Source organism: Pagrus pagrus (assembly GCF_965226575.1).
Source record: "Pagrus pagrus genome assembly, chromosome: 3".
Classification (NCBI taxonomy): Eukaryota; Metazoa; Chordata; class Actinopteri; order Spariformes; family Sparidae; genus Pagrus; species Pagrus pagrus.
Genome location: NC_140187.1, coordinates 5,869,910 through 5,890,218, shown reverse-complemented (window position 1 = coordinate 5,890,218; position 20,309 = coordinate 5,869,910). Strand labels below are relative to the sequence as shown.

The 20,309-nt window shown below is 39.6% G+C and overlaps 2 protein-coding genes across 2 annotated transcripts; both read left to right on the top strand.

Annotated features, from left to right (window-relative positions):
- Positions 1-56: 56 nt before the first annotated feature.
- LOC311254828 (uncharacterized protein) lies at positions 57-10,699 on the top strand (the record flags this gene model as incomplete). Its single annotated transcript, XM_084348825.1, has 6 exons — positions 57-137; positions 1,588-3,008; positions 5,507-5,996; positions 6,150-6,359; positions 9,095-9,130; positions 9,290-10,699. Exons 1-6 carry the CDS (start codon positions 132-134, stop codon positions 10,697-10,699), a joined length of 3,573 nt encoding a protein of 1,190 aa, XP_084204951.1. The 5' UTR covers positions 57-131.
- A 2,349-nt stretch (positions 10,700-13,048) lies between these two features.
- Positions 13,049-18,389, top strand: LOC311254827 (uncharacterized protein; the record flags this gene model as incomplete). The annotated part of the gene is made up of 2 exons (XM_084348824.1): positions 13,049-14,425; positions 16,980-18,389. The coding sequence occupies 2 exons, from the start codon at positions 13,049-13,051 to the stop codon at positions 18,387-18,389; spliced, it is 2,787 nt and encodes a 928-aa protein (XP_084204950.1).
- Positions 18,390-20,309: the final 1,920 nt, after the last annotated feature.

Genomic DNA, 20,309 nt, shown 5'->3' with positions numbered 1-20,309 from the left:
AGCCATTTACCTTATTTTCTGTTGGGTTTTTTTTTACTTCATTTTTTTAGGAGGATGCTGCAACACTGTCTTGCTTTGAAGCTCCAGAAATGTTTTGTGGACTACGAAACTTCACCTGACTTTCAATCAGCATGGGGGTGAGTAGATAAAGACTGAATTTTCCTTTTTGGTTGAACTTTTAACTTACTTGTTTCACCGTTGCAGAGACATTAATTGCTGATATCTTCAGTGGGAGTTTAAACACATTGCTTATACATGGAAACGTAACCGAGAATTTCCCCACAATCCTCATCGTCAACACAATTATCATCACAGACCAACTGTAATATCTTCAGGAGGAGGTTGTTTCCTGTGCTAATGGCCGGAAACAACTTCTCAGTTAAGGAATTCTTGTCATGACCCTTAGGGGGCTCCATAATGACTAAATAGCCTTCTTGCAAAACTAATGACAATCCCATCAGCCTCAGCTACACGATTTTGTGCTAGCGGGCACATGGTGAACTTCTTGTCAAACATCAGCATGTTAGTATTGTCTTTGTGAGCCTGTTAGCATAGTGATATTTAGCTCAGTACAACCTCACAGAGCCATTAACAACATCCTCTGACAACTTTAGCTAGGGTGCAATACCGAGTTTGACCACACAGCGTGAGACATTTACAAACCATTACAACCCAGAGGGGCGCTGTTTTACCCAGCGACAACAACATAGGAATAATTTGTCAATTCCAGCTTCTATCTCTAGAGACGATATAATATTTGGTATGATTTTACAAAACAGTTTTGTTTTTTTCTTGAATGAATATAAATTGTACTTAAAACTGTTAAAACTTAAAACTAGTAAATTAAATAAAAGCACAAAAATGTTATGATACCCTTGAACATTTTCCCACTGGATTAGAGAACTGACTTAAAACTCTACTTCCCCTTGTATGTAAAGTTATTTATTTATTAAATTTATCTTTATTATTTGTTTCTTCTGTCTTTAGTGTGTGTGCGTGTGTTTTATGCATATATGTATTTAATATAACATCTCCCTTCATAATGTATTATTTAAAGCACTGTAATCCAGTTGTCAATCTTGTATTATTTAATCACCACACTGTTGTTCTTTTTGGAAATTATATATTCTCCTATACATTGTTAATGTTGTCATACTTGTTTAGTACATTGTAAATTTGCAAAAAGAAAAGTGTTAAAAGAAGGAGAAGAATTTGTCATGTGACAAAAAAAAGTTATAACACATTTGAGGCGTGGTCACGTGGGTCTATGTGGGATGTTTGTTCCTCATTCTACATATCTGGGCATCAAATGATACAAGTCATTTCGCACTGCTGCACTGTGTGTCCAGTGCTTTCATATTCAGGAACTGACCGAACTCAGGAATTTGACAGAGAAAGGCCACAGAAAGGACGATATTCACTGGTAACACTGGAGTAAATGGACTACTGGATTTCACTTCAACCCGCTGCTGATTTTACATCTCAAACGGGCGATTAAGAAAAACTATGACTCAAAGTGATTTTACGGAAATTTTCTTGATTTACTGATTTTTCTTTTATTGTTCTGCCTGCTGTTTTTTCACTTAGAACAAAATGTCTTCGCAATTAGAAAAGGATCTCTCCTGTCCAGTCTGCCATGACATCTTCAAAGACCCTGTCGTGCTGTCATGCAGCCACAGCTTCTGTAACGACTGTCTGCGGTCATCATGGAGGGAGAAACCTCTACAGGAATGTCCAGTGTGTAAGCAACAATCATCAAGGGGTGATCCACCTCGTAACCTGTCTTTAAAGAACCTGTGTGAGACCTTCTTACATGAGAGAGCCTTAGAGTCTGAGGCTGTCTGCAGTCTGCACGGTGAGAAACTCAAACTCTTCTGTCTGGACCATCAGGAGCCAGTGTGTCTCGTCTGCAGAGACTCAAGAACACACACAAACCACAGATTCAGTCCCATTGATGAAGCTGCACAAAATCACAAAGAGGAGCTCCAGAAGTCCCTGGAGCCCTTACAGGACAAACTGAAGTGCTTTGAACAAGTTAAAGGAAACTTTGACAAAACAGCAGAACACATTAAGGTCCAGGCCCGACTCACAGAGAATCAGATTAAAGAGCAGTTTAAGACGCTTCATCAGTTTCTACAAGAGGAAGAGGAGGCCAGGATCACTGCTCTGAGGGAGGAAGAGGAGCAGAAAAGTACGATGATGAAGAAGAAGATTGAGGCTCTGAGCAGAGAGATAGCAGCTCTGTCAGACACAATCAAAGCAACAGAGGAGGAACTGGGAGATGAAGACGTCTCATTCCTGCAGAACTACAAGGCTGCAGTGAAAAGAGTCCAGCAGCGCCCCCTGCTGGATGATCCACAGCTGGACCCAAGAGCTCTGATAGACGTGGCCAAACACCTGGGCAACCTGACCTTCAACATCTGGAACAAGATGAAGGAGTTGGTCTCCTACACTCCTGTGATTCTGGATCCCAACACAGCCAACCCAGAACTCATCCTGTCTGAAGATCTGACCAGTGTGAGACTTGGACAGAAACTGAAGCTTCCTGAAAACCCAGAGAGGATAGAAATGCACCCCTGTGTCCTCTGCTCTGAGGCCTTAAACTCAGGGACTCATGACTGGGATGTTGAGATTATCAATGATGAATTTTGGGCCCTAGGTGTCTTAAGGGAGTCTGTTTGGAGAAAGGGACAAATACTGGATGGATACTGGGAACTTTGTCTTCTTGATGGAAAATACACAGCCGTCTCACCGCCACTCCCACATAAAGTTCTTGCAGTAAAGAAGCTCCAGAGGATCAGAGTTCACCTGGACTATGACAAAGGAAAACTGTCATTCTATGATCTTGACACTAACACACACATACACACCTTCAAACACACTTTCACTGACGGGCTGTTTCCATACATTGGCACCTGGAATAAACTGCCACTGAAGATATTACCAGTGACGGTCTCTGTAAAAATGGAAGCGCAGACAGTGTCGATGGGCTTCTGGTCGAGTTTCTAGTCTTAGCTAGACATGCTATGTGTTATTATTTTCAGGTGAGGTTAGCCGACACAGAAATGTCATCATTTGGCATATCAGGGATACGACATGTTCTTGGAGTTATTATGAAACTTGAGCCTCTCTGTGTGTCTACAGGTTAAAAACACATGACTTTATATGTATGAACAGAGGAGCGTCAGTGTTTCATTAACATCAGTGAACCATTGAATAAGATGATGACGTTCGTCACGTGTGCATATAGTGATTCTGAATATTTGATGCTGATAATGATGCTTGAACTTTAAAAATCAAATAATTAGAGTAAAGAATTACATAACATAAATCAACATTGTGATGAAAACCTCTTAAATTTGGTAATTAAAGATCATGATGCATATATATGGGCCTATATAGCCAGACATTTTAACATTTAACAAAACATTTTAAATCATTATAAATGAAGTTAAATCATGTAATGAAGACAATGTTGTAGAATTATCTTAACCACAACTTTCACATTTCTTGTTGAGCAACCCAATCGCCAGAATAAATACTGCAGTTCTGCAAACCAGGGATATGTTACCTACAACTATACTTTACAGTTAATAGCCTGCGTTAAAGCGCTCCTTTACTTTATGTTCACTTTCAAATGTAATGCTGTGACAACACTGGTTATGGTCTGGTGACGTTTGGGAAGAAAAATAAACACTTGCCTAGGGTTAAGATCAAGTTTTAGCTTCCCTGCTTCTGTCGCAAAACAAAAATGGCTAAAAATGGTCCTGTCTCATCAAAAATATCTGGCTTTGTTGCATCTTAAATTGCGGGAACCATCTCGAACAGTGGTCTTTCGCTTAACTAGCACTCTGACACTATTTTCTCATAGCATCTGACATGAAAGTCAGCTCATGTGTAATCTGAAGGTGATATTTTTAAGAAATGTGTTGAGGTTTGATGTTTGAGGCACAAAACACCACGTGGTTAAGGTAACGATCAAGTTTTAAGTTAGCTTACCTGAGTCTGTTGCTAAAAATTGTCCTGCCTCGTCAAAAATATCCTGGTTTTGTTGTCTGATCATTTTTTAATATCTGTTGTTTTTTTTGTAGTTGTTGTTTTCCTGTACTATCAGTCATTATCTTAAGAGAGTGATTACTTCTATTCAAAATCAAAGACTTTAGATTCAGGCTTAATTTTGAACTCACTGTAAGTTACTGTGTATGAGAGGCAGGTGAGTTTTATGAATGTAAACGGTACATTACTGATTGTGTTCTGACAAATCACTTTTAATCCTAAAACCAATAAAGAATACAATTTAAATGGTTTCAGGTTGTCCATTGATTTCAAGCTCAAGTTAAAAACCTATGATTTAAAGTACTTTAAAGTAAATCCAGGATTTCCAGGATTCAGTCAAAATATTTTTAAAAGATCATATTTGTTTGAGTCGATCAATAAAAAGACGTCATGTTTTAATGCTGAAATCATATTTTAAACATTTAAAATTCTAATATTTCGGAAAAGGGTGCGGTATTTGAGAAAGAAACCACATTACAAAGCACTTAATTCATAATATTGTACATTATGCCACCACAGAAAAGTGCAGAAGCCGAGAGCAGCTGTGATTGTGGCGAATATTTTCAAGCTTGTTATGTCTACATCTTAAGTAACCTCAAAGTAAATCATGTCTTTCAGCCTTGACAGAATGAAACACCACAGAAGAGAAGGCATAAAAACTTTAAACAGGATGAAGAGAGTATGATTACACAAATAACTTTCATTGGGACAATTTTCTACTTTAAAATCAACTGTGCATTGTGATTTATTTTATAATACTCCAGTGACTTACAGTTGTGTTGTACCTCTAAAAAAGTTGAGGCACTTGAGAGAGATGGACAAAAGAAAACTGGTGTAATCAAAGCAGCATTTTGAATTTTAGTCCCTAATGTTGGTGAATCTCTGAAAACGCTTCCTACATCCTACATTTCCCACAGTGCAACTCAATAGCATCTTTCATCAGACCCTGAAAGTAAAAGGCTTTATGCAAAAGAAAATCACAATACCCAATTAAAACTACTCTTCAAACTAACACCCTGCCTCTCACTTCAGAGTAATGCAATCAGATTTCAGGGCTGGCCTATGCCAGCAGAGCCAACTTCTGAACATGCCCCTGCACATAAGGCGTGTGTGTGTGTGTGTGTGTGTGTGTGTGTGTGTGTGCACTACGTGGGTTCCTCATTCCACAGATCTTCACGAGTCAGACCAATTTCCACGACGAGGCTGTACGAAGGAAGAAATACTGGGATTATTGGAAATACTGTACTTCAACCTGCTGCTGATTTCACCTCATAAACAGAAGTTTCAGAGGAGCTGCGACACGAAGGGGAAGCAAAACTTTCAACTTGACTTGACTCGTCCCTGTCTGCCTTCATTGTTTTCAGCTTCAAATGTCTTCTCAATCAGAAAAGGATCTTTCTTGTCCGGTCTGCCATGACATCTTTAAAGATCCTGTTGTTTTGTTATGCAGCCACAGCTTCTGTAAAGACTGTCTGCAGACATGGTGGAGAGAGACACAAATACTCAAGTGTCCAATTTGTATGGAAATATCGTTGTTGAGTGATCCACCTCGTAACCTGGCATTAAAGAACCTGTGTGAGACCTTCCTACAGGAGAGAGACCAGAGAGCATCAGCAGAGTCTGAGGCTGTCTGCAGTCTGCACGGTGAGAAACTCAAACTCTTCTGTCTGGACCATCAGCAGCCAGTGTGTCTCGTCTGCAGAGATTCAAAAACACACAACAACCACAAATTCAGACCAATCGATGAAGCTGCACAGGATCACAAAGAGGAGCTTCGGAAGTCCCTGAAGCCGTTACAGGACAAACTGAAGTGCTTTGAACGAGTTAAAGGAAACTTTGACCAAACAGCAGAACACATTAAGGTCCAGGCCCGACTCACAGAGAGTCAGATTAAAGAGCAGTTTAAGAAGCTTCATCAGTTTCTACAAGAGGAAGAGGAGGCCAGGATCACTGCTCTGAGGGAGGAAGAGGAGCAGAAGAGTACGATGATGAAGAAGAAGATTGAGGCTCTGAGCAGAGAGATAGCAGCTCTGTCAGACACAATCAAAGCCACAGAGAGTGAGTTGAGAACTGAAGACGTCTCATTCCTGCAGTACAAGGCTGCAGTGAAAAGAGTCCAGCAGCGCCCCCTGCTGGATGATCCACAGCTGGACTCAGGAGCTCTGATAGATGTGGCCAGACACCTGGGCAACCTGACCTTCAACATCTGGAACAAGATGATGGAGTTGGTCGTCTACACTCCTGTGATTCTGGATGCAAACACATCTAACCCAGAACTCCTCCTGTCAAGAGATCTGGCCAGTGTGAGACATGTACAGACACTGAAGCTTCCTGAAAACCCAGAGAGGATACAAATGCACCCCTGTGTCCTCGGCTCTGAGGCCTTTAACTCAGGGACCCATGACTGGGATGTTGAGGTTATCAATGATGCATTTTGGGTCCTAGGCGTCTTAAGGGAGGCGGTCCAGAGAAAGGGACTAATACTGACTGGATACTGGGGAATATGTCTCCATGATGGAATATACAAAGCCGTCTCACCACCACGCCCAGATAAAGTTCTTGCAGTAAAGGATCTCCAGAGGATCAGAGTTCACCTGGACTATGACAAAGGAAAACTGTCGTTCTATGATCTTGATACTAACACACACATACACACCTTCAAACACACTTTCACTGACGGGCTGTTTCCATACATTGGTACCTGGAATAAACTGCCACTGAAGATATTACCAGTGACGGTCTCTGGAAAAATGGAGGAGCAGACAGTGTAGACAGGCTTCTGGTCTAGGTCCAGTCTTAGCTAGACATGCTATGTGTTATTATGTTCAGGTGAAGCCGACTCATGTCATCATTTGGCATAACAGCGATACGACAAGTTCTTGGAGTTATTATGAAACTTGGGCCTTTCTGTGTGTCTACAGGTTAAAAACACATGAATGTATATGATTGAACAGACGAGCGTCAGTGTTTCATGAACATTTATGTACCATTGAATAAGATGACGAGGTTACATCATGTTTGCATATAGACGATTCTGAATATGTGATACTGATAATGTTTGAATTTTAAAAATAAAGAGAGTACAGAATTACGTAACATAAATCAACATTGTGATGAAAGTCTCTTAAATTTGTAATGAAAGAACAAGATACCTAGCAGCATGTATATGAATATAGGCCTACATAGCAGGACAATATACAGTTACAAAATAAAATCATTGTAAATAACGTTAAACCATGTAATGAAGACAGTGTTGTAGAAATATCTTAACCACAACTGTTACTTTTTCGCTAGCTGTACTATCAGTCATTATCTTAACAGAGTGATTACGTTGTCTGAAATTAAAGACTTTAGATTCAGGCTAAATTTTGAACTCACTGTAAGTTACTATGTATGAGAGGTGTGTTAGTTTTATGAATGTAAACGGTACATTACTGATTGTGTTGATGAATCACTTTTAATTCTAAAACTAATAAAGAATACAATTGAAATGGTTTCAGGTTGTCCATTGATTTCAAGCTTGAGTTAAAAACCTATGATTTAAAGTACTTTAAAGTAAATCCTGGATTTCCAGGATTCAGTCAAAATATTTTTTTAAATTGCTATATACTTTTGAGTCTAATCTTTAGGAAAAAGGTGCGGTATTTGAGAATGAAAACACATTACAAAGCACTTAACTCATAATATTGTATATTATGCCACCACAGAAAAGTACAGAAGCCGAGAGCAGTTTATGATAATGTGGACTTCTTGTGAAAATAAGTGGCCACACTTAATTTTCTATACAAGCAGGGTTTCGTACTGCGGTTATTAATTTCAGCCTTGACAGGATGAAACACCACAGAAGAGAAAGGACAAAAACTGAAACGGGATGAAGAGAGTATGATTACACAAATAACTTTCCTTGGGCCAATTTTCTACTTTAAAACCAACTGTGCATTGTGATTTATTTTATAATACTCCAGAGATTTACAGGAGTATTGCTCTAAAAAAGTTGAGGCACTTGAGAGAGATGGACAAAAGAAAACTGTTGTAATCAAAGCAGCATTTTGAATTTTAGTCCCTAATGTTGGTGAATCTCTGAAAACGCTTCCTACATCCTACATTTCCCAAAATGCAACTCAATAGCATCTTTCATCAGACCGTTCCTGCCTGTAAACATGAACATCTTTCAAACTCCACAAATACAGTTTGGAAGAGATTTCTGTTGTATCCTGATGACATCACTGTGACATCATCAGGGTTATTTTCTCCTCCAGAGGCAGACGACATCATACAACTGCTTTCACAGCCTGAGAACAACTAAACATGACCAGTAAACTGATCTTCATGTGTAAAACTTACCCAAATTAAATGAGTAACTTATGCAAAGATAACACAATAAGTGTTTGTGATGTGACAGAGAAAGTTATAACACAGATGCACAGTAACCACTCCAGAACCACCACAGTCAATGTTAAGGGACCGGTTTGACTGTCACTCCTTGTTGTTGTGGTTGGGAGGGAGGAGTCAGGTGGTGAAACAACTGTGCTCAGTCAGACCAGTTCACTGAAATGTGCTTTTGTCAACATATGTTTATACAACACATGATCACAGAAGCAGGGGAGTCCAGACTTTATTGACTGAGGTGACCCAAGTGGGGCACGGATTTTATGCAGGGGTGGTGTTAAGTATGTCACACACACACACACACACACACACACACACACACACACACACACACACACACACACACACACACGCACACGTTGGAATAGCACTATTTAACTGTTTCTCATATCCTTTTATGACCAACACTACATTGTCTCACAGTTTCTTACCTACCAATCACAACACCACAGAATGGGACCAAACTTCACAATACCTGATCAAAACTACTCTTCGAACTAACACCAAACCTCTCACTTCAGAGTCATGCAATCAGATTTCAGGGCTGGCCAATGCCAGCAGGGCCAACTTCTGGAAATGCACCTGCACATAAGGCGTGGCTGCATGCACCTTATGGGTGTGAGCACTATGCGGGTTCCTCATTCCACAGATCTTCACGAGTCAGACCAATTTCCACGAAGAGACTGTACGAAGGAAGAAATACTGTCATTGTTGGAAATACTGTACTTCAACCTGCTGCTGATTTCACCTCATAAACAGAAGTTTCAGAGGAGCTGCGACACGAAGGGAAAGCAAAACTTTCAACTTGACTTGACTCGTCCCTGTCTGCCTTCATTGTTTTCAGCTTCAAATGTCTTCTCAATCAGAAAAGGATCTTTCTTGTCCGGTCTGCCATGACATCTTTAAAGATCCTGTTGTTTTGTTATGCAGCCACAGCTTCTGTAAAGACTGTCTGCAGACATGGTGGCGAGGGACACAAATACTCAAGTGTCCAATTTGTATGGAAATATCGTTGTTGAGTGATCCACCTCGTAACCTGGCATTAAAGAACCTGTGTGAGACCTTCCTACAGGAGAGAGACCAGAGAGCTTCAGCTGGGTCTGAGGCTGTCTGCAGTCTGCACGGTGAGAAACTCAAACTCTTCTGTCTGGACCATCAGCAGCCAGTGTGTCTCGTCTGCAGAGATTCAAAAACACACAACAACCACAGATTCAGACCAATCGATGAAGCTGCACAGGATCACAAAGAGGAGCTTCGGAAGTCCCTGAAGCCCTTACAGGACAAACTGAAGTGCTTTGAACAAGTTAAAGGAAACTTTGACCAAACAGCAGAACACATTAAGGTCCAGGCCCGACTCACAGAGAATCAGATTAAAGAGCAGTTTAAGAAGCTTCATCAGTTTCTACAAGAGGAAGAGGAGGCCAGGATCACTGCTCTGAGGGAGGAAGAGGAGCAGAAAAGTACAATGATGAAGAAGAAGTATGTGGCTCTGAGCAGAGAGATAGCAGCTCTGTCAGACACAATCAGAGCCAGAGAGAGAGAGTTGAGAGCTGAAGACGTCTCATTACTGCAGAACTACAAGGCTGCAGTGAAAAGAGTCCAGCAACGCCCCCTGCTGGATGATCCACAGCTGGACTCAGGAGCTCTGATAGATGTGGCCAAACACCTGGGCAACCTGACCTTCAACATCTGGAACAAGATGAAGGAGATGGTCTCCTACACTCCTGTGATTCTGGATCCAAACACAGCCGACCCAGAACTCATCCTGTCTGAAGATCTGACCAGTGTGAGACGTGGACAGAAACTGAAGCTGCCTACAAACCCAGAGAGGATAGAAATGCACCCCTGTGTCCTCGGCTCTGAGACCTTTAACTCAGGGACTCATGACTGGGATGTTGAGTTTAGACATGATGAATTTTGGGCTCTAGGTGTCTTAAGGGAGTCTGTTTCAAGAAAGGGACTAATACTGACTGGATACTGGGAACTTTGTCTCCTTGATGGAAAATACAAAGCCGTCTCACCGCCACGCCCAGATAAAGTTCTCGCAGTAAAGGATCTCCAGAGGATCAGAGTTCACCTGGACTATGACAAAGGAAAACTGTCGTTCTATGATCTTGATACTAACACACACATACACACCTTCAAACACACTTTCACTGACGGGCTGTTTCCATACATTGGCACCCGGAATAAAGTGCCACTGAAGATATTACCAGTGACGGTCTCTGTAAAAATGGAAGACCAGACAGTGTAGACAGGCTATTGGCCTAGTCTCTAGTCTCAGCTAGACATGCTGTGTTATTATTTTCATGTGAGGTAAGCCGGCTCAGAAATGTGATCATTTGGTGTATCAGTGATATGACAAGTTCTTGGAGTTACAATGAAACGTGAGCCTCTCTGTGTGTCTACAGGTTAAAAACACATGAATGTAAATGATTGAACAGACGAGCGTCGGTGTTTCATGAACATTTATGAACCACGTTGTTGTGAGTTTCTGATCATTAGCTCTTTCAAAAAAATGTAGTGATAGTGTTCAATGAAAAAAAAAATGCTTTTGATTTTGTTACTTATATTGTTTTAATTTATCTAATGTTCCTACTTTGAATAAGATGATGACGTTACATCATGTGTGCATAATGATGTTTGAATTTTAAAAATCAAGTAATGAGAGTACAGAATTACATAACATAACATTTTTAACATAAATCAACATTGTGATGAAAAGCTTTTACATTTGGTAATTAAAGATAAAGATGCATACCTAGCAGCATATATATATATAGGCCTACATAGCAGGACATTATACAGTTACAAAATAAAATCATTGTAAATAACGTTAAACCATGTAATGAAGACAATTTTGTCGAAATATCTTAACTGCAACTTTCACTTTTCTTTGATCAGCAACCCAATTACCAGAGTAAATATTGCAGTTCTGCGAAACGGGATATGTTATATTATCTGCTGACGCACAGCAATATCAACATAGCCTATCTGTGAAACTAATGTCGGCCTGGTGATGGTTCATTGGCAGAGCTCTAGTTTTATTTTATTTATGGGGGAGGAATGACTCATTGAATGAAATTAATATATAGGCCTATTCTTTTTTAGGTCAGTTGATCTTTTTTTTTATAGTTGTTATTATCCTGTACTATCAGTCATTATCTTAACAGAGTGATTACTTCTTCTGAAATTAAAGACTTTAGATTCAGGCTTAATTTTGAACTCACTGTAAGTTACTATGTATGAGAGGCGGGTGAGTTTTATGAATGTAAACGGTACATTACTGATTGTGTTCTGATGAATCACTTTTAATTCTAAAACTAATAAAGAATTCAATTTAAATGGTTTCAGGTTGTCCATTGATTTCAAGCTTGAGTTAAAAACCTATGATTTAAAGTACTTTAAAGTAGATCCAAGATTTCCAGGATTTAGTCAAAATATTTTCAAAAGCTCATATTCTTTTGAGTCAAACTATAAAAAGATGTCATGTTTTAATGCTGAAGTCATATTTTAAACATTTAAAATTCTAATATTTAGGAAAAATGTGCGGTATTTGAGAATGAAACCACATTACAAAGCACTTAATTCATAATATTGTACATTATGCCACCACAGAAAAGTGCAGAAGCCGAGAGCAGCTGTGACTGTGGAGAATATTTTCAAGCTTGTTATGTCTACATCTTAAGTTACCTCGAAGTAAATCATGTTTCTTCATGTTCAGTTTTATCTTGAACGTGTTTTTCTGACAATGTTGACTTCTTGTGAAAATAAGTTACCTCACTTCATTTTCTATAGAAGCTGGATTTCATACTGCAGTTTTCATTTCAGCCTTGACAGAATGAAACACCACAGAAGAGAAAGGATGAAAACTTAAAGAGGATGAAGAGAGTATGATTACACAAATAACTTTCATTGGGACAATTTTATACTGTAATACCAACTGTGCATTGTGATTTATTTTATAAAACTTCAGTGACTTACAGTTGTGTTGTACCTCTAAAAAAGTTGAGGCACTTGAGAGAGATGGACAAAAGAAAACTGGTGTAATCAAAGCAGCATTTTGAATTTTAGTCCCTAATGTTGGTGAATATCTGAAAATACTTCCTACGTCATACATTTCCAAAAATGCAACTCAATAGCATCTTTCATCAGACCCTGAAAGTAAAAGGCTTTATACAAAAGAAAATCACAATACCCAATTAAAACTGCTCTTCAAACTAACACCCTGCCTCTCACTTCAGAGTAATGCAATCAGATTTCAGGGCTGGCCTATGCCAGCAGAGCCAACTTCTGAACATGCCCCTGCACATAAGGCGTGTGTGTGTGTGTGTGTGTGTGTGTGTGTGTGTGTGTGTGTGTGTGTGTGTGTGTGTGTGTGCACTATGTGGGTTCCTCATTCCACAGAGCTTCACGAGTCAGACCAATTTCCACGACGAGGCTGTATGAAGGAAGAAATACTGGGATTATTGGAAATACTGTACTTCAACCTGCTGCTGATTTCACCTCATAAACAAAAGTTTCAGAGGAGCTGCGACACGAAGGGAAAGCAAAACTTTCAACTTGACTCGTCCCTGTCTGCCTTCATTGTTTTCAGCTTCAAATGTCTTCTCAATCAGAAAAGGATCTTTCTTGTCCGGTCTGCCAGGACATCTTTAAAGATCCTGTTGTTTTGTCATGCAGCCACAGCTTCTGTAAAGTCTGTCTGCAGACATGGTGGAGAGAGACAGAAATACACGAGTGTCCAATTTGTTTGGAAATATCTTTGTTGAGTGATCCACCTCGTAACCTGGCATTAAAGAACCTGTGTGAGACCTTCCTACAGGAGAGAGACCAGAGAGCATCAGCAGAGTCTGAGGCTGTCTGCAGTCTGCACGGTGAGAAACTCAAACTCTTCTGTCTGGACCATCAGCAGCCAGTGTGTCTTGTCTGCAGAGACTCAAAAACACACAAGAAACACAGAGTCAGTCCCATCGATGAAGCTGCACAGGATCACAAAGAGGAGCTCCGGAAATCCCTGAAGCCCTTACAGGACAAACTGAAGTGCTTTGAACAAGTTAAAGGAAACTTTGATCAAACAGCAGAACACATTAAGGTCCAGGCCCGACTCACAGAGAGGCAGATTACAGAGCAGTTTAAGAAGCTTCGTCAGTTTCTACAAGAGGAAGAGGAGGCCAGGATCACTGCTCTGAGGGAGGAAGAGGTGCAGAAAAGTACAATGATGAAGAAGAAGATTGAGCCTTTGAGCAGAGAGATAGCAGCTCTGTCAGACACAATCAAAGCCACAGAGAGGGAGTTGAGAGCTGAAGACGTCTCATTCCTGCAGAACTACAAGGCTGCAGTGAAAAGAGTCCAGCAACGCCCCCTGCTGGACGATCCACAGCTGGACTCGGGAGCTCTGATAGATGTGGCCAAACACCTGGGCAACCTGACCTTCAACATCTGGAACAAGATGAAGGAGATGGTCTCCTACACTCCTGTGATTCTGGATCCAAACACAGCCGACCCAGAACTGATCCTGTCTGAAGATCTGACCAGTGTGAGACTTGGACAGAAGCTGAAGATTCCTGAAAATCCGGAGAGGATAGAAATGCACCGCTGTGTCCTCGGCTCTGAGGCCTTAAACTCAGGGACTCATAGCTGGGATGTTGAGGTTATCAATGATGAATATTGGGGCCTAGGTGTCTTAAGTGAGTCCTTCCAGAGAAAGGGAAAATTACTGACTGGATCCTGGGAAATTGAGAACATTGATGGAATATACAAAGCCGTCTCACCGCCACTCCCAGCTAAAGTTCTTGCAGTAAAGAAGCTCCAGAGGATCAGAGTTCACCTGGACTATGACAAAGGAAAGCTGTCGTTCTTTGATCTTGATACTAACACACACATACACACCTTCAAACACACTTTCACTGACGGGCTGTTTCCATACGTTGGTACCTGGAATAAACTGCCAATGAAGATATTACCAGTGACGGTCTCTGTAAAAATGGAAGACCAGACAGTGTCGACAGGCTTCTGGCCTAGTCTCTAGTCTCAGCTAGACATGCTATGTGTTATTATTTTCAGGTGAGGTAAGCCGGCTCAGAAATGTCATTTGGCGTATCACTGATACGACAAGTTCTTGGAGTTGAACAAACAGAGGAGCGTCAGTGTTTCATGAACATTTATGAACCATGTTGTTGTGAGTTTCTGATCATTAGCTCTTTCAAAAAAATGTAGTGATAGTGTTCAATGAAAAAAAAAAGCTTTTGATTTTGTTACTTATATTGTTTTAATTTCTCTAATGTTCCTACTTGGAATAAGATGATGACGTTACATCATGTGTGCATAATGATGTTTGAATTTTAAAAATCAAATAATGAGAGTACAGAATTACATAACATAAATCAACATTGTGATGAAAAGCTTTTACATTTGGTAATTAAAGATAAAGATGCATACCTAGCAGCATATATATATATAGGCCTACATAGCAGGACATTATACAGTTACAAAATAAAATCATTGTAAATAACGTTAAACCATGTAATGAAGACAATGTTGTAGAAATATCTTAACCACAACTTTCATATATTTTTGATCAGCAACCCAATCGCCAGAGTAAATATTGCAGTTCTGCGAAACGGGATATGTTATATTATCTGCTGACACACACCAGTGTCGATATAGCCTATCTGTGAAACTAATGTCGGCCTGGTGATGGTTCATTGGCAGAGCTCTAGTTTTATTTTATTTATGGGGGAGGAATGACTCATTGAATGAAATTAATATATAGGCCTATTCTTTTTTAGGTCAGTTGATCGTTTTTTTATAGTTGTTATTATCCTGTACTATCAGTCATTATCTTAACAGAGTGATTACTTCTTCTGAAATTAAAGACTTTAGATTCAGGCTTAATTTTGAACTCACTGTAAGTTACTGTGTATGAGAGGCGGGTGAGTTTTATGAATGTAAACGGTACATTACTGATTGTGTTCTGATGAATCACTTTTAATTCTAAAACCAATAAAGAATACAATTTAAATGGTTTCAGTTTGTCCATTGATTTCAAGCTTGAGTTAAAAACCTATGATTTAAAGTACTTTAAAGTAAATCCAGGATTTCCAGGATTCAGTCAAAATATTTTTTTAAATTGCTATATACTTTTGAGTCTAATCTTTAGGAAAAAGGTGCGGTATTTGAGAATGAAAACACATTACAAAGCACTTAACTCATAATATTGTATATTATGCCACCACAGAAAAGTACAGAAGCTGAGAGCAGTTTATGATAATGTGGACTTCTTGTGAAAATAAGTGGCCACACTTAATTTTCTATACAAGCAGGGTTTCATACTGCGGTTATTAATTTCAGCCTTGACAGGATGAAACGCCACAGAAGAGAAAGGACAAAAACTGAAACGGGATGAAGAGAGTATGATTACACAAATAACTTTCCTTGGGCCAACTTTCTACTTTAAAACCAACTGTGCATTGTGATTTATTTCATAATACTCCAGTGATTTACAGGAGTATTGCTCTAAAAAAGTTCTTAAGAGAGATGGACAAAAGAAAACCAGTGTAATCAAAGCAGCATTTTGAATTTTAGTCCCTAATGTTGGTGAATGTCTGAAAACACTTGATCCTACATTTCCCAAAATGCAACTCAATAGCATCTTTCATCAGACCCTTCCATCCTGTAAACATGAACATCTTTCAAACTCCACAAATACAGTTTGGAAGAGATTTCTGTTGTATCCTGATGACGTCACTGTGACATCATCAGTTATTTTCTCCTCCAGAGGCAGACGACATCATACAACTGCTTTCAACTAAACATGACCAGTAAACTGATCTTCATGTGTAAAACTTACTCAAATTAAATGAGTAAGTTATAAAAAGATAACAAAATAAGTGTTTGTGATGTGACAAAGTTATAACACAGATGCACAGTAACCACTCCAGAACCACCACAGTCAATGTTAAGGGACCGGTTTGACTGTCACTCCTTGTTGTTGTGGTTGGGAGGGAGGAGTCAGGTGGTGAAACAAGTGTGCTCAGTCAGACCAGTTCACTAAAATGTGCTTTTGTCAGCATATGTTTTATACAACACATGTTCACAGAAGCAGAGGAGTCCAGACTTTATTGACTGGGGTGACCCAAGTGGGGCACGGATTTATGCAGGGGTGGTGTTAAGTATGTCACACACACACACACACACACACACACACACACACACACACACTGCACACTGTACATAAGGCGTGGTCTCATGCTATGTGGGATCCTCATTTCAAGGATGTGAAAATCAAACAATGTGCGTCATACGACACTGCTACAATTTGTGGCCAGTATTTTCAATATTCACAAACCAGACCAAACTCCACAACGAGGCTGTACGAAGGAAGAAATACTGGGATTATTGGAAATACTGTACTTCAACCTGCTGCTGATTTCACCTCATAAACAGAAGTTTCAGAGGAGCTGCGACACGAAGGGAAAGCAAAACTTTCAACTTGACTTGCCGTCGTCCCTGTCTGCCTTCATTGTTTTCAGCTTCAGATGTCTTCTCAATCAGAAAAGGATCTTTCTTGTCCGGTCTGCCATGACATCTTTAAAGGTCCTGTTGTTTTGTCATGCAGCCACAGCTTCTGTAAAGTCTGTCTGCAGACATGGTGGAGAGGGACACAAATACACAAGTGTCCAATTTGTAAGGAAATATCTTCGGTGAGTGATCCACCTCGTAACCTGGCATTAAAGAACCTGTGTGAGACCTTCCTACAGGAGAGAGACCAGAGAGCATCAGCAGAGTCTGAGTCTCTCTGCAGTCTGCACGGTGAGAAACTCAAACTCTTCTGTCTGGACCATCAGGATCCAGTGTGTGTCATCTGTAGAGACTCAAAAACACACAAAAGCCACAGAGTCAGTCCCATCGATGAAGCTGCACAGGATCACAAAGAGGAGCTTTCGAAATCCCTGAAGCCCTTACAGGACAAACTGAAGGTCTACAAAGAAATAAAAGGAAACTTTGATCAAACAGCAGAACACATCAAGGTCCAGGCCCGACACACAGAGAAGCAGATTGAAGAGCAGTTTAAGAAGCTTCATCAGTTTCTACAAGACGAAGAGGAGGCCAGGATCACTGTTCTGAGGGAGGAAGAGGAGCAGAAAAGTACAATGATGAAGAAGAAGATTGAGGCTCTGAGCAGAGAGATAGCAGCTCTGTCAGACACGATCGAAGCAACAGAGAGGGAGTTGAGATCTGAAGACCTCTCATTCCTGCAGAACTACAAGGCTGCAGTGAAAAGAGTCCAGCAGCGCCCCCTGCTGGATGATCCACAGCTGGACTCGGGAGCTCTGATAGATGTGGCCAAACACCTGGGCAACCTGATCTTCAACATCTGGAACAAGATGAAGGAGATGGTCTCCTACACTCCTGTGATTCTGGATCCAAACACAGCCGACCCAGAACTGATCCTGTCTGAAGATCTGACCAGTGTGAGACGTGGACAGACACTGAAGCTTCCTGAAAATCCGGAGAGGATAGAAATGCACCGCTGTGTCCTCGGCTCTGAGGCCTTAAATTCAGGGACTCATGACTGGGATGTTGAGGTTAGAAATGATGAATATTGGGGCCTAGGTGTCTTAAGTGAGTCCTTCCAGAGAAAGGGAAAATTACTGACTGGATCCTGGGAAATTGAGAACATTGATGGAATATACAAAGCCGTCTCACCGCCACTCCCAGCTAAAGTTCTCGCAGTAAAGAAGCTCCAGAGGATCAGAGTTCACCTGGACTATGACAAAGGAAAGCTGTCGTTCTTTGATCTTGATACTAACACACACATACACACATTCAAACACACTTTCACTGACGGGCTGTTTCCATACGTTGGTACCTGGAATAAACTGCCACTGAAGGTATTACCAGTGACGGTCTCTGTAAAAATGGAAGACCAGACAGTGTAGACAGGCTTCTGGCCTAGTCTCTAGTCTTAGCTAGACATGCTATGTGTTATTATTTTCAGGTGAGGTAAGCCGGCTCAGAAATGTCATTTGGCGTATCACTGATACGACAAGTTCTTGGAGTTATGATGAAACTTGAGCCTCTCTGTGTGTCTACAGGTTAAAAACGCGTCTGTACATGAATTTTAAAAATCAAATAATTTATTCACAGAAAAAAAGAGTACAGAATTACATAACATAAATCAACATTGTGATGAAAACCTCTTAAATTTGGTAAATAAGATACCTAGCAGCATATATATAGGCCTACATAGCAGGACATTCACAGTTAAAAAATATAATCATTGTAACTAACTTTAAACCATGTAATAAAAACAATGTTGTAGAACACAACTTTCACTTTTTTTTGTTCAGCAACCCAATCACCAGAATAAATATTGCAGTTCTGCAAACCACGAATATGTTACAACTATATTTTATCTTTAATAGCCTGTGTCAAAACGCTACTTTATGTTCAATTTTAAATTTAATGCTGTGACAACACTGGTTAAAAATATCCTGTTTTGTTGCAGCTAACATGGCCTGAAAATGTCCTGAGACTCCCTTCAAGATATATACTATCAAATGTTTAGACGCTGTCTCAAACTAGTTCTCCGACAACAGCTAATTTGAACTAGATATGACATATTTTCCTAGAAATGTTGATATGATACATATGAAATGTACAAATTTAACGTGTAAATAAACATTATCTGAAACGTGGTTTGCAGAAACGTACAATGCCAACATTTCTTCTGGCGACTGGGCTGTTTTATCGGCCGACATACTCACCAATATCAATATAGCCTCACATTATCTGTGACAATGTGTCAGCCTGGTGATATATTAGTTGAGCTCTAGTTTTATTGTCTTTTATCATTGTATGGATTCATGATATGTATTCATTCATATTCATGATTCAGTATATATAGATATATTCTCTAGGTGAATTTTTATTATCCTGTACTATCAGTAGTTATGTTACAAAGTAATTAAATCTTTAATTGTGAAAACTTCAGATTCAGGCTTAATTTTGATCAATATAAGTTACTATGTACGGGAAGCATAAAGATTTTTGTAAATGGTATATTACTGATTGTGTTCTGATTAATTACTTTTATTATGATTCTAAAACAAATAAAGAATAAAACTGAAATGGTTTCAGATTGTCCGTTGTCTTCAGTCACGACTATGTTGGGGTAAATCTACGATTATTTATTTTTTAAAGAGATCATAATCTTTTGAGAATAAAGTCAAACAAGTAAAAGTTTTAATGTTTCCACAGTAGTTATTTTATTATAAACAAGTTTTAATACTTAAATAAAAATGTGCAGTATTTGAGAATAATACCATATTACAAAGCACTTAACTCTATTACTCACTCATTGTGAGAAAAATGCAAAATGTTGCTTACAATTGTGTTGCTCATGCCACCACAGACATGGTTTTAAGAATATTTTTAAGCTTTGTTCGTGTTTCATAGTTTTACCTCACTCATCTCGTCATCTTGCGATAATAAGCGTCTGTATTTCATGTTCAATATAAAAAGTTTCATACAGGAAGAATGAAACATCACAATACCAAGAGTGAAAGATGAAGACGATACGACTACGCACATTACTTACAACTGCAAAAAAAAAAATCACACTACATGTAAAGTTCTACTACAGACCAAGTGTACATTGTGATTACTTTTATAATTCTCCAGTGAGTTAGTATTGCACCTCTGAAAAGTTGGAGTACATGAGAGAGACTGACAAAAAAACAGTTTTTTGTCCTAATGTTGGTGAAGCTCTGAAAACACTTGATCCTACATTTCCCATAATGCACCTTGGAAGCATCTTTCATCAGACCCTCCCTGCCAGGTAAACAAGAACATCTTTA